Here is a 14,920-nt window from a genome sequence, read left to right on the forward strand (position 1 = left end):
GAGATGTAGCCAGGTATATCAAAGTTCCTGCTGGACTGCATACCCACAATGTTTGTTTCTCTTATTTTCTAAAGATTACAAAAAAATCTCATTTGGCAGCCGTTCCTTAAAGGGTAGATGATAGCTTTCTGGAATCTGTGTATGAAATCACCTTTGCATTTAAGGTCTACTGTGTGGTCATTGCATGGAATAGTTGGCATCTCAAGAGAAACAAACCAGCCCATGAGCAGCTGTCACGCTCTACAAACAGGTTTAAAATAAAAGTGTGAATATATTTGCTGTTAGTGCCGAGGCCGGTGTCAACTGGGGATGGTTGAAGCTGTTCAGTCGTGACAGTGTTACACAACAGCCATCTGGACTCCCACCCGCAGCGGAAGAACCTCTGCTGCAGGCAGCCCAGCGCTCATCTTTGCTGCCAGGGGAGAGGGACAGCACCCACAGGGCCACAGTGGCAAGCGGTGCTGTCTGGGTGCCCTGCTGCTGACTGCCCACACTGCTCGGCCGTAAGAGATCTCACAGCGTGTAGCCTTCTCCCCTGCATGTGGGAGATGTGTAATTGCCCCTGTGAGTAGCTCCTTGTGTTCAAAGAAAGCCGGTTCTGTGTGTGGCAACTCACTGAGGCTGCCAGGGCCTCCTTATGCAGGCTCCACAGGGCCTGAGAGACCAAGGGGGATGTTTGGCCTCCAGGGCTAACTCCCTGAAGGTGTGCGCTGTTTCCTGTGCACAGCATGAAGCTAAATGATGGACTCCCTGTGCCCAAGAGAAGCTCTGATTGCAGAGCTCTTTGGAGTTGGGAAATTACAATAGCAAATCCAGATTCATAAATGAGATTTAAAAAAAGGAAAAAAGATATTCCTCAAGCTGCCAGGTGAGATTTTTTTTCAGCATAAACTCACAATTCAAAGTACAGTAAAACATCAGAAAATAAGTCTCTAAACTGACATTGAAGCAGAGGCTTTAGCCCTAGGCTGATTAAAGAAACGCATGAGAAACTTGCCTTGCAATCAATGCTTTGCTTTAGCCTTTGAGACGTTCCTTTGGTGTGCATGAACTCTTCATTATGAATCTACTGGTTTTCTTTTCTAACACACAGACTCTTCTGTGAAGTCTTCCTAAATTGTTCTTTTCTCAACTCCTTGTATTTAATGTGTCTGTTGCAGCTGCTCTTGGATGCTGGTGCCCATGTTGAGGGCTCTGCTGTTAACAGTGGAGAAGACAACTATGCTGAGACCCCGCTGCAACTGGCTTCAGCAGCAGGTAAGTTATGCACAACCTCAGCACACTCCATCTTCTGCTACCACAGAACCACAACAGGTATCTTTAAAACATGTTAGGATTCACTGCGTTTTGAAGGTACTGTGGATACAGTAAAGATATCAAGTTCAGTATCCACGAGCTGGATTCTAAAGAGCCAACATTTTTTTCATTTCTAAACCACCAGTAGAAACCCAGCCTGGGTTGGCATTAACAGCAGTCATCACATGCAAAAGCTGATGGGCACTGAATGACTGTCTGCTTTTGCCAGTAGTACCAACACTCATCTCCCACCAGTGGCCTCCACAGTAAGGCTAAAACAACTCCTCTGCATAGGGCACTGTCAAGAAACATAAAACAGCTACTGTCTAGCCTAGGCATGTCTTGGAACTAAATAACTTCCAGATGCAAAAATTAACAAGTTTAAATTCACCCTAGGGAAAGAATAGGTTTTATATAAATTTGTTTTATTAATTTATTAAATAAATGTAAAATTCTGCATTTCTTCTACCTTGCTCATAAGAGAAGTTTAGCATTCCATGAACAAGTCTGTGCTAGCCTAAAAGTACCTGTTGTTTTTCAACACTTCACTTCTAGCCTTTTTTTTTTTCTGCTTCATTTGTGTCTTTGTGAAGATGAGTCTCTGCTTTACTCTACTCCAAGCTTTATTGAAGGGATTAAAAAAAAAAAGCCTCTTCCCTTCCCCATGACAGATACACATTGTGCTAGGTCTCTTGCCACCACTCGCTACTATAACTAATGAAAATGGTGGAAAAGAGGCCCCGCTGAATGTGAACTGCACCAATACTTGTTCTGGAGAACAAGTCTTACAAGGAGCAGCTGAGGGAGCTGGGACTGTTTAGCCTGGAGAAGAGGAGGCTCAGGGGTGACCTTATTGCACTCTACAGGTACCTGAAGGGAGGCTGTAGCGAGGTGGGGGTTGGTCTGTTCTCCCACGTGCCTGGTGACAGGACGAGGGGGAATGGGCTAAAGTTGTGCCAGGGGAGGTTTAGGTTGGATATTAGGAAGAACTTCTTTACTGAACAGGTTGTTAGTCACTGGAATAGGCTGCCCAGGGAAGTGGTTGAGTCACCATCCCTGGAGGTCTTTAAAAGACGTTTAGATGTAGAGCTTAGGGATATGGTTTAGTGGAAGATTTGTTAGCGTTAGGTCAGAGGTTGGACTCAGTGATCTTGGAGGTCTCTTCCAACCTAGACTATTCTGTGATTCTGTGAATACAATTGTCTGCAAGGTGATTTTATAGAAGTTGCAGTCAGCAAGTGCAGCATACAGCAGCTCCCTTCTGACCTTCCCTGTTAACCTCACCCACCAGCAACTGAACAGCTGAGACTCTGCTTGTGTGTACTGAAAATTCCAGACCAATTTCTCTTTCTACCTGTAGCTAGTTGTGCATTCTTACATAGTTTGGCTGCTTTGTGACTCTGTTCCTCCCTCTCAGGGATGCTATGAAGCCTAGCACATGCTTGCAGGATGCTCTGAAAGCACTAGTTGTCAGCACAGAAGTTGCTAGTACAGCCTGCCTGCTAACAGTCCTATGTTATGCTGAAAGTCACCACTATTTCTATCAATTGTTTCCTAGGGAACTATGAGTTGGTCAGCTTATTACTAAGCAGGGGTGCCGATCCGCTCCTGAGCATGCTGGAAGTCAACAGTATGTCTTCATCGCTTCACGAAGACATGAATTGTTTCAGTCATTCAGCTGCACATGGGCACAGGTAAAGCTCCATTCATGTTCAGAAGAGTGGTTTTGCCTAAGGCTAATGCACTGTAGGTATTCCTGCCTGACTTTGTATTGCGTGTCTTATGCACTAATCCCTGGGTGTGCAGTTCAGATGGTGGAATTAAGACTTTGCTGATAGCAACCATTTCTTTTCTAGGGCAGCTCAGTATCTCCAGTTATTCTGATTCTGATGTAGGTAGTGCTGGTTTTGAGCATTTGGGGGAACTGAATGAATCTTTAAACCGGTAGATGCTTTCTGTTCTATCACTTTGAGGGAAAAAAAATGCAAGATTTTCATTCTTTAGTAACAGTAAATTTGAAAAAAGGAATTATATCTTAGTCAAAAGCACAAAATGTAAAAGAAAGGATTTTGTTTGCTTTTTCACTTATTTGCTGGACTATCTCTGCGGCACTGAGAGCTAATGGAGCTGATTCTAGGCCATATGTGAGTTCCACTTATGGGCTGGTTATAGAAATGGTTCACATGCTAAGACAGACCCTAATCATGTTAAGGAGGTGGGAAAAATAAACTGCTATAGATTAGTTGGCTGTACCTCTGGCTTCTGGATAACCAGCCAAGAGATCAGTCATTTAAAACACTGAAAAACTAGACTGGGCTTTCAACCCCTGCTTTGCAGGGTGGTTGTTTACAAATAAACATTACTTACAGACTCATCAAGAAATCATTTTGCTCCTGGAAAAATGTCAGCACAATGAGCCAATTAAAGCAGGCCCAAACCGCCCATGTCATTGGGGTACATGATATCCAGAGGGTCTCACAGCATTACAGCTTGACTTTCCAGCAACAGGCTAAATAGCAGCTATCTTGCTTGTGCACAGATGTGCTTTACAGTAGTGCCAAAACTGCACCTCTAGGTACAGCACATCTGGCTACACCAGCAAAAACATCCCCCCAGTTCAAATGAGGCCCAAACTCAGCGAAGCTGGAGCAGCCTAATGCTGTTATTTACAGTGGAGAACTCCACAAACACCGCTCTGTTCCCAGCTCTGTTCTGCTCCCACAATCTGCTGTGACTTCCAACCACGCAAACTGAAAGCCAAGGCTTATTCTCCTGTCAGGTAGGGGAAGGTGATGTAAAGCACACAATTAGCCAGTTTTAGCCCCATGGAGTAACATGGGTGCAAAGAGAGCACCAGCTAGCGGCAATTCAGTGTCACAGCCGAGTATTTCGGGTGGACTCCCTGGGATGGGGAATGTCTGTTGCAGATGGCTCCAGCTGTCTGTAGGGAGACCAATGATGCAAGCTTTCTAAAGTGACTGTTTGGACACAAGAAAGCCTCCTTCTTGCAACTGCTGTGTGAAATTCCAAACCAGAAAATTCTCCCTGGATTTAGCGATGCAGAACTATCATTTTTTATGGTTTCTATTCGCTGATACAGGAAACAAGTCTGACTAAAACAACAGTGCGTGAAGATGGTCATTTGGGGAAACAGCAAGGGTTCTAACAGTCAGTCTTTGGTAATTCTTTCTTCAGACCTTAAGATGTTACCACACTTTGAGCATCTATGTACGTTCCAAAGGATAGACTGCAATAAAAATCAGTTTGCCCCCAACACTCTGAAACATGTCCTGTTTCTGCTAAGGTACAAGAGCATATTGCATTCTTTAGTCCTTGCTTCCAGGGCATCTATTTCTAGCTGGAGGGGTGGGGAAGGACAAGCACCCTTAAAGCATCTCTGTATCTGCCAGATGTCTGTCAAACCTCAACTCTTTGGGAAGGAAATTAGTTGCTAAGCTAGACCTCTAAACTTATATCACCACAGTCCTGCCATTCCATTTATTCATAAATGATACCTCTTTTTCTTCCTCAGGAATGTTCTGCGCAAGCTCCTGACCCAGCCCCAGCAACTGAAGGGAGATGTCCTCTCACTGGAGGAGATATTAGCTGAGGGAGTGGAGAGCGACACCTCCAGCCAGGGCAGCTCCAATGAGGGACAAGTCAGGCTATGCAAAACCAGAATGAAGGCCCTGCAGGAGGCCATGTACTACAGTGCTGAGCACGGCTACGTAGACATCACCATGGAGCTCAGGGCACTTGGTAAGGGGTTTTCTTTTTTAAGTGTTGTTCTCACATTTAGGGAATGAAAAGCTTTTTCCTTTGTCCATTTTGTTTAGTCTGTAACCCCAGCTGCAGAGCTACCCTAAGTTTATGGGAAACAGCTATATGTGATTTAAATTTTAAAAGTGTTTGTCCGTCACTTTTGGCTGGACCCTCAGTTTCTGGTAACCAAAAGCAAGAGGCACATCTCTTCATCAGGTAGTCTGTGTTAAAGAGGCCAGTCTCAAAAACAAAGATAACATCAGAGATTAAGTGGTTTAAGGTGAAAGAGCAGATTTGATCTAAAGGTAGGAAACAGAAGCTTTGAAGTTTGTGTGTCTAGACCGTTACAGGCGAGTAGGAGAAGAGACCTCACACTTTGTGTAGGGTTAGGTATTCATACAAGTTCCATTCAAATTGACTTGTGGCTCTGACTATTGATGAAGCTGAATACACAACAGGGAGTCTCTGGCCCTTAACAATCAGCAGCAAGTTCTAGCTTGTGGTCCTGGTACCAGTCCTCTGCTGTTGTAGACAAGTCACTTAACCTGTCAGTGACCCAGCTCAGTCACCTTTAATGCATCTGCTGCAAAGAAACATGTAAAGATCTACTTCAGGGCTGCTAGGCCCTACTATCTACTAACAGAGGTGTCTACTCACTTATTTCTGCATTCATCATCTTTCTTTTCGTTATGGCTGCAGGAGTCCCATGGAAGCTCCACGTGTGGATCGAGTCCCTACGAACAACCTTCTACCAGTCTCGCTACTCAGTTGTACAGACCCTCTTACGGGAATTTGTCACCATTAAAGAAGAGGACTACAATGAAGAACTGGTTAATGAAGGGTTGCAGCTCATGTTTGATATCCTCAAAACCAGCAAGGTAATCATAAGTTTGGTAACAGTATCAAAACCGAGCAGTCCTATCATGTCTTTCGCTACTGTATAAGCCAGGGCACACCAAAAACCAGTGAACAAAATAAGTGCAAAGTCCCTGTGAGCTATGGTATGATGTCTCTGACAGCATCCATCTAAATTCACATACAGCCAAGTGAGAGAATCATAAAAGCAGCCCTCAGAATATGGATATTAATTTCAATAGAAGTGAACCCTATTCTGTTCAAGTCTAGTTCAGCAACTGTTTTTTTAAACAATGTGACTATAACAAGAATCATTATCAATGCAGTACTGGACAAGTCAGGTTATTTCAATAGTGTCTTCTAGGAGCTTTCTGAACAATGCTTTTGTTCAGCAACATTTTCCTTCTGCTTTTCTCTCGTATTTAAAAGGTTTCCTAGGACTGTTTTTTCATTGCTTTTCAAGGCATGCATAGGATGTATTTATCCGTAGTCCATAGTTTAGCTGTGCCATGTTCCAGATAAGTTCATCCTGTTTCTACCATGTTCTCTTCCAAGAGGCTGTTGTTGCCCTTTGTGTTACAAGAAGGCGGGTGCCTGCTTTCTGACTGGAAAGGACACATTAGAAATGCACGGAGGGCGATGCTGAGGGTTATATATTGCCCTGACGTCTCCACAATTGGTCATTACAACATACATTGTAACTATCCTTTAAATTAAAAGCAAGAGATATAAGTGGTTAATGAAAAACAATTGCAAACTAGGAGCCAGAACTCAGTATCTGTCAATGAACTGGTACCATACATCAAATATTGCTGAGAACGTGCTCCTGGGCTTACCTGTTACAGAGCACATGGAAAGATGAGCTTTTGCTGACAGGGCCTCTTCTTCTCAACAGTGGGTTGGCCTGTAAACTGTTACTGCAGTGTCTATCAGAGCATACTTGTGTTAGATTGTGCTAGTCCCTCTGTTTTGAGGTTGTTCTTGTTAGGGTACTGTTGCTATAAACCTCAAGTGAACTGTTACAGTAGGTTTGAAACCTGCTCAGTACAAAGTGCCAGTTGATGATACCTGTTCTAACCCCCTTACAGAACGACTCTATCAATCAGCAGCTTGCGTCCATCTTCACCCATTGCTATGGCAGCAGTCCTATACCCAGTATTCCTGAAATCCGAAAGACACTGCCAGCGCGCCTTGGTAAGATGCTCACCTAAACAGCAAAGCTTTTGTGATTTTTTATTTTTTTTAAAAAGCACCTGTAATATCAAAAACTAATGGCCCTCATTTTCTTTTCTTACCTTAACAGATCCTCACTTTCTCAACAATAAAGAAATGTCTGATGTAACTTTCTTAGTAGAAGGAAAGCTATTTTATGCACATAAAGTCCTCCTGGTTACTGCATCTAACAGGTGAGTCACTTTCCACAGCTCAGTACATTTCGGTAGAGGAAGGTTGGGCCTTCACTCCCTTATTTGCATGGCTAGCTCTGAATCACGCACTGTAGCAAAGCAGCTGCTAACACTAGGACTATGTACGGCCTGTAATTTAGGTCTGCAGGATCAATCCAAACCATCTTTGAAGATCTTAAGAGCAGAGAGTACAGATGAGTTTTTCGAGCCACTCTTAGTATCTATTAAAGATACCTGGGGCTTTACTGACATAAACTGACTGGCAATTGTCCCTAAAAACCTGGGCAGTAGTTGGAGTGCACATAGCCAGCCATTCAATGCCTTTTCCATTCCCCTGGTCAGTTTGCTAGCTAGAGCTGTAATTGCTCCCCATTTCCTGGGGATTTCACCCCAGACCTGGTACGTGTGTAGTTATTTACTTTCCTTCTCTGTAACCGGTAAAGTAACTCTGTTTTCAACAATTATAACATGGGACTGAATCAGACCCAGGCAATTTCCAGGTTAATTTGCCCCTGAAGTTCCAAAGTAATTGTCATTAGGTGGAAAGAAATGTTTCAGTGTCAGTTTACAAACAGTAACAGAAAAAGATCTTTATTTTTACCTTACTTAAGGTGTTTGGCAATAGGCAATGAGTTTGCAAAGTACTAATAAAGTAATCTGTTAAAACTATTCTCAGGTTCAAGACCCTAATGACTAATAAAACGGAACATGACAGCCATGGCAGCAAGACTGTTGAAATTAGCGATATGAAATACAACATTTTCAAGGTATGTAGCTTACCCTACCTTTTCTTTACTCTTCATCTTCTTACATAGGACCAAGGCTTAATATCAGAGGTAATTTACAGCTAGAGACAGGTTTAATTTCTACCTGTCTTTATTTTTGGAGTTTTCTGATCTCTGTCAAAGCTTTTCAGCTAGGACCAACCTTCCACCCTATATCTTTGTATCATCTTACTAGGCAATTGACTCTTCCATAAAGCAAGAGAAGCAAATCTTCTACTTAAAGGAATTTTGCACTTTTAAGATGTTCCGAGACACAACTTCACACTCACCGAAAAGTAAACTTACTTAAACAGGTGGACTGCCAGGCTTCATAGTAATTAAAATCAGATTGTCAGAAGTCAGTGGTGTCCCTTTCAAGAAAGGCTCAAGGTAGAGAATTTGACTTTGCTTTTATGACATTTCTGTATTTAACAGACCTAAGGGAGTTTCATTCATGATGAAGAGATGGTAGGTTACTTAGCACACACCCAGGGAAAAAAAACAGGTTTGTGAAACGTGATAGTTACGTTATTCCAGCTCTCTAGGTCTGAGTTTCAAATTTGGAAGAAAGGTACAGAACGGGGAAATCCGAAGTGCAGAACAGGTTGTGTAATTGTTTCACTGTAGGGTTCTCTGTGATGCATACAAAGCTCTTGGTCAGCAGTAGGGGCATCTCAGATAGAGGAAATGGAAGTGGTCTGATAGAATATCTTTGTCCTGCTTGGAAGAGGCTATACAAGTTTTGTGTTGGACAAGAGACACCCAAACTCTGCAACTCAGGCCATGACAAAAGAAAGAAACTGTAACTAAGTATAACTAAACAAGCCTCCTTACAAGAATTTATATCAGAAGGTTTTTGAAGATAAACTTTTGTTTCACTGGACAGTACAACAAATTAAAAAAGTAAAGTAGTGAAATGCTTCATGGAGTTAGACAATTTGATGGTAAATAAAAGCAGGCGAGTTAAGGAGGTTATGGCCTTCTACAGTAATCTCAGTTACAGCACGCAGAGAAGGAGGCAGTGAACTGAGCCACTGGAGACCTAGGTTCTGCTTGGGGCTCTGCTGGAAAGCAGCTTCCTTCCCTGTACTTCCGTTACTCAAGTAAGAAAGTTTTAGAAGTACAAGCTTAATTTTGTTACCACTGCTGGTACAAGCGCACAGCATGCAGTCCCCATACCTCTTCACTACACCCAGGACACTGGAGAGACTTCACTTTCCAATAGCAAATCAAGCCCTTCCCCAGATAAGACAGTACTGCTTTAGCTGGGGTTGCGCACATGTAGATCAAAGAGCCAAAACTGACTCTTGCTCTCCCTGCAAACAATTAGTCTTTTTCCTCTGGCCCTGATGGGGAGAGGGGAGGCCTGGAAGCTGATTACAAGCACAGCAGGGGAGGCAAGTGGCTGGGAGGTCCCTGACACACATGCTCATGGCATGGCAATCTGAGTGCTCCAGCTAGCTGGCAGCTCTGCGTGTGACCAGCCTGCAAGGCTTTACAAACCAGGATCCAAAGAACGTTCTTGCAAGGACATTCATGTTGCTCAGAGACACACTGTCACCCTCTCAGCCTAAAATCCTCACCAGGGCCCTTTTCAAAGACCAAGGAAGAAAAGGGTATTAGAAAGCAGCAGATTTGCAACACTAGGAAAAAAAAAAAAAAGTGGAGGCAAGAGCCAGCAAACCATGCGATTCCTGTCTGTGCAGGAAGGGGAGTGCAGTCATTCACAGCCCCTTGTGACTTCAGCGATAACTGCCTCATGCCTGGCCTTCTTCCCATTTCAGATGCTGATGCAGTATTTATACTATGGAGGAACAGAATCTATGGAAATTCCCACCACTGATATCTTAGAGGTGAGTGTTTTCTTCTCAGTCTTGCTACGTGCACTGGGGCTTAAATGGTTTGAGAAAGGAAAAATCTGGGAGCTAACAACACACTTTCAATCCAGGAGTATACTTAACACTTTAAAAAGAGTTCAGAGTTCCAAAACAGTTGCTTGGAACTACTGATTATATTATGTCCATGATACGCTGGGAACAAAAACAAACATCACTTAAAATGCTTTTGGTACTCAGAGCTGGGTAGAAGCTTCCTTTGTATGTCCTCTCTGTTCTGGGAGAAAGTGCAGCTGATCTGACAGCCCCTGTGCCCACAGCAGGCCAAACACCAAGGGGCTAGAGATCACAGACAGACTGATTTCAAGCTGCACTTCTGCACAGCTGACAATGGTACAGCAAAGACTAGGCTAGGAGCATGTTCACATTACAGACAGATCCCCTTACAGTAATGCTGTTCAGTCAGAAGCAGTCTCTTGGGATTGAAGCTTGCCACTAAAGACTACACATAACTGGATGGTGTTTTTTTTCTTTATTTTGTTTTCTTTTGAGGAAAGCATGCTTTTAGCAGTCTAGGTCTCATATGTCATAGGGTCAAAAAGTAGCACAGATGCACTGCTGGAGGAGAAGCACCCCTTTGCTCAGAGTGGAGTTCCGCCCATTGCTTTAGCTGGGCATCTAGTGGCCTTTCTGCTCCTTCACAAGGACTTAGCTGTTGAACCAGGGAGTCGCAGACCATTCAGAGAGGAAATCATCAGTTCTGTCTGTCTTTCCTAAACCTTTCAAGGCTCATGATCTCAAATAGCTTCTCTCTTGTCCTACTAGCTGCTGTCGGCTGCCAGCCTGTTTCAACTGGATGGCCTCCAGAGACACTGTGAAATCCTCTGTGCCCAGACGATCAGCATGGAGAACTCTGTTAACATCTATAAATATGCAAAGGTATGTGCCAAACTGTCTCATTTAAGAATCACAATGAAGCAGCATGCATGCTTCTGCAGTCTTGTTTTGGTAACCAAACACAATGGGCGTAGAGCACATGCCTGCTGTGCTGGTAACTCTGCCCCAACCACAGCCACAAGTGAGACAACCTACTACTAGGTTCCAGCCTCTGAAGTCCTACACAGCACCATATGTTCTTCCATCTAAAGCAGTCACGCATTAAATTGATGAGAGAACCCTACAGAGCAGGTAGAGAGGCCTTAGCTGGCTGACACAGTATCATCATCATCATCCAGCGAATCCCAAGGGATTCACATCCTCAGAGCAGTAGGGGCACTTGATCACAGTACAGCAATTAAGTAGCAAACCCTTTCCCAGCACTCCTACTGCTAACACATAAACTTTACAGCTCCAGAACTAACAGCAGCTGTGTTGTGACACAGATATTCACCTCTGTATCAAATAACCTTACCCAAATAAATCTTAAAAAAAATCTTAAAGGAAATAGTCTGCCATTCCTGGAAGTTTGATAGCCACAGGGTCACATCCCTTAAAAGATGAGCAGAAAGATGACCTAATAGCAATGTGCATATTTACTCTGCACATAGTGGTGCACTGATCTTCTTTGATTCCTGACTCTCACACTGGGCCATGTTTTCTACGGAACTCAGGCTGGTCTGTTTGAGGACCTAAAACTTAACCATACGCAATAGGTGGAAAGGGGCATTCTCACCTGGTCTTTAGTACTTTTCATTAAATTACTAGTTGCACAAAGCTCCCAGAACCTGCATGCGCACAGCGCTCCTAAGTTTCATCTTTCTCCCATTACTGAGCTTCCCCCAGTGGTTCTGAAGCAAAGGGAACCAGATCACTGCCAAATCCCCCCAGCATGTTTACTCCCACTCTCCAGCATTCAGCTCCTTTTTGTAGCAGTCAGACTCGCATCCTAGGAGCTATACTCCTGTTGCCATGAGTTGTGTGCGCCATCTGGCAGCACGTAATTTTATGTTGCAGCATGAGCTCCCTGCCTCCACAGCAAAACAGGTATCTTGGCCACTTCATTAGCCAGCTGCTCTCTTCCTTTAAGAGGAAGAAACTGGACTGCAGGCGAGCAGCTCTGCCAACAGCAGGCCATCAGGGGAAGAAATTAAAAAAGCTTGAATGCCTCTCTGTTCACACCTGCGCCTGCAAAAAGCATCAAAAGAAATTGCTGGTGCTACCCTAGTGCTTTTCCACAGTTATTACTGTCCTTTTTCTTTCTGAGACCCAGGCATGTCCTTTAGGTTGGTGCCATACAGAAAAAGCTAATTGATCGTACTCTCTTCTGCAGATTCACAACGCACCTGAGCTAGCCTCTTTTTGTGAAGGCTTCTTCCTCAAACACATGAGCTCTCTTCTAGAACAGGACTCATTCAAACAGCTGATCTACAGCAGGAACAGCAAAGTCCAAGGCTTGGACCCTCTGCGGGACTTGCAGACAGCTCTGGCTAGCCGCCTGCACTCAGTGTACGTCACCTCGAGGGTGTGAGGCAAGAACAAGGCAGTGACAGAAGCGTTGGTTCAAACCACATTGGGGTGTGCCATCAGGCAAAGCCGTAGCTTTCCTGTTTGCCTTCTGGAGTCATCAGTTCTTGCTGGAAGTCCCCTACAACAGATACCCCGCGGGCAAGGGTACTGCGCCTCGTCCCACTGACGGCGGGGAGCTGGCTTCTCTGTGCTACTACTGTCGGAGAAACACTGTCGGTGCGAACAAGAACGGAGGATGCAAGCAAAGACCCGAACGGAAGAGATCAACACTGCCATTCACACAAAGCACAACGTGGGGCTGTAGAGAAGTGAGGCAATTTACCTAGAGCTAACACCTAATATGTAGTCTTAAGTGTCTGTCTGCACACCGTAATGGCCACCTAGTTCATACGCATAGATGTTTTACTTGTAGGCTGCACAGAAGGAGTGTGCTGATCCTATGGACCACTGCCCATTCAGCAAGTCATCTGTCTGAACACAGGAGCTGGTGTACACAGACTACTTCACTGCAGTAATAAACACCAGTTTCCGCTCATGGCAAGAGACTCCAGCATAAATCTTCCCCTAAACTGTTTGCACCTTGAGAGAGAGAGATTTTGTAGGTGTATGAGGCTGTGTAGAAACTAATACTAACTCTGGAATTACTCACTCTTTATGCCTAGTATGAAGAACTGAGCTGGGGCAGGGTGGGGAGAAAACTATATATTTTTTTTAATATGGTTTCACTGTGCTAGTTGTTTAATCTGGATCCAGTTTGAGGAAAGAAAAATACTGCCTACCCTTTCACTATAAAGGTTTGATAGTTCAAGTCACTTTTACCTTAAAAAAAAAAATTAAAATTGTGAACATTATTTGAGACCTGACATCTTAAGAGATGCTAAAAGACTCAGGTGTAGTAGGAGCTATCACTATGCTGAAAAACTGTCCAATTGCATAAATAGCAGTAAGTCTCCCTAAGACCATGAGAAACATACAGCTTGCTACTTTGTTCGCTCTGGAGCTAGTTGGGAGCGCAAGCCCTGACCTCTAGTCTCTCTCCACGCAGCAATGTTTCCACAGACAGGCTACCTTGGGGGAGACTGGGTGTAGGGCTGCCTGCTGCCTAGAGGTAGGCTGCAATCCGACACCCAGGCTGTAACACCGAAACTAGATGTCTCAACTTGAACACTCAAGATTCACATTGTACCTTTGCTTGCAGCAGATGTTTCTGTTCAAAAAGGACTATTTCTAGGCCTTCTCCTAGCTGCCATAGAGAACTAAAAGCAGACAGTTCAAGATACAATTTTGTCTGAGGCAACTTTTTTCTTTTTCTTAAAAAAGCCTGACGTTAGGAAGCTAGTTAGATATTCTATATGTTTACCACATACTTTGCTCTCACCAATAGCTTTAAAGTCCGTCAGCCATTCCCATCAATCTTTGTAAGCACCCCCCAAAAGCATGTGCTGAGATGCCTTCATTGGTTACGGATGTGTAAAGGAGAAGAGGAAGCAAAGTTTTCATTTGGGAAACTGCTTCTTAGGAATTCAACCATCAGTATTGTAACTAAACACACTGGAAGAAGTAGGCTCAGCTGGGCACAATCTCCAATGCAAGGCATAGAGGTGGTTTAAGGAGATGAAGGGAAGGAAAATGAACTACAGAATCCCGCAACAAATTCATCAGAATGTGACATCACTGCTTTGCACCAGAGGCAAATTGCACGCAAAGCAAAGAATGACTCCTCTAGGATCAGTAATCTGACAGACACGTTGGTCAGAGCACACTCCAATGTGTGTTTAGGTACGTATCCACTTCTGAAGATCACCAGCTTCAATAACCCTATTTATTATCAGAAAGCCATAGAGATGTTTCAGGATTATCACTGGTTTGCCTGAGAAATACCACAAAAGGCTCTATTATCTTGGAAGGTATTTTCAAGTAGCTGCTCCAGCTATCTGTACAAAAATGTAGGTCCTCCTTTGTTGCTGTAATATTACAATGCTTTGTTAATTGTACATTAATGTTGTCATTTATGTAAATGTACCAGGATTTTATTAACAACATAATTTTAAAAAAAAACAGCTGCTGTTATTTATTCTGCTTCTCTAACAATGAGAAAACCACATTTAAAAACTTCTGTGGAAAAGGTATTTTGAGTTTTACCATCCTATATTGCTTTGGTATATGTACCTCATGTTATGCTTTAAAGCAAGGGATAAAGAGGCATTTATTTCCCGTTCCCGGGCTCAAGCATTTTTTGAAGTAATAAGCTTAACTTACTACACTTCAGCTATGGAAAACACAAGTTTACCTGCCTTTCACCAAAAAGCAGCAGAGAAAAATCCCAATTTTAGGATTCTTCTCCTACTCAGCAAAGACACGGTAAGGCTAAGATGACTGTTAGTTAGCATGGAGGTATCCACACAGTCCTCAGAACAAACACGCGACTCAGTCCCTCGCTCGTGCAGACGCCCTGTCTTGCACTTCCTTTTCGGCCACCACAGACCCCAGAGGGCTGAAATGGCAGTGGCTGGAGCACCCTGCCTGCTGCTTCGCA

General features: G+C 43.7%; 1 protein-coding gene and 1 long non-coding RNA gene across 3 annotated transcripts in view; one reads left to right on the top strand and one right to left on the bottom strand.

The window, feature by feature from the left end:
* Positions 1-14,602, top strand: part of ABTB2 (ankyrin repeat and BTB domain containing 2) — a 145,700-nt gene extending 131,098 nt beyond the window's left edge. For both annotated transcript variants that reach the window (XM_035327450.1, XM_035327449.1), the window contains exons 8-17: positions 1,161-1,257; positions 2,855-2,990; positions 4,829-5,055; positions 5,758-5,936; positions 7,002-7,107; positions 7,217-7,319; positions 7,996-8,086; positions 9,868-9,936; positions 10,744-10,857; positions 12,188-14,602. In XM_035327450.1, the coding sequence (XP_035183341.1) occupies positions 1,161-1,257; positions 2,855-2,990; positions 4,829-5,055; positions 5,758-5,936; positions 7,002-7,107; positions 7,217-7,319; positions 7,996-8,086; positions 9,868-9,936; positions 10,744-10,857; positions 12,188-12,385 (1,320 nt within the window). In that variant the 3' untranslated portion in view covers positions 12,386-14,602. The remainder of the gene's footprint in view (positions 1-1,160; positions 1,258-2,854; positions 2,991-4,828; positions 5,056-5,757; positions 5,937-7,001; positions 7,108-7,216; positions 7,320-7,995; positions 8,087-9,867; positions 9,937-10,743; positions 10,858-12,187) is intronic.
* On the bottom strand, positions 681-2,061 carry LOC118167709. Its single transcript, XR_004751234.1, has 2 exons — positions 1,824-2,061; positions 681-1,318 (listed from the first exon to the last, which is right to left on the bottom strand). It is a non-coding gene; the product is annotated as an uncharacterized LOC118167709 (long non-coding RNA).
* Positions 14,603-14,920: the final 318 nt, after the last annotated feature.

This window comes from Oxyura jamaicensis, chromosome 5, assembly GCF_011077185.1.
Source record: "Oxyura jamaicensis isolate SHBP4307 breed ruddy duck chromosome 5, BPBGC_Ojam_1.0, whole genome shotgun sequence".
In the NCBI taxonomy this organism is placed as follows: Eukaryota; Metazoa; Chordata; class Aves; order Anseriformes; family Anatidae; genus Oxyura; species Oxyura jamaicensis.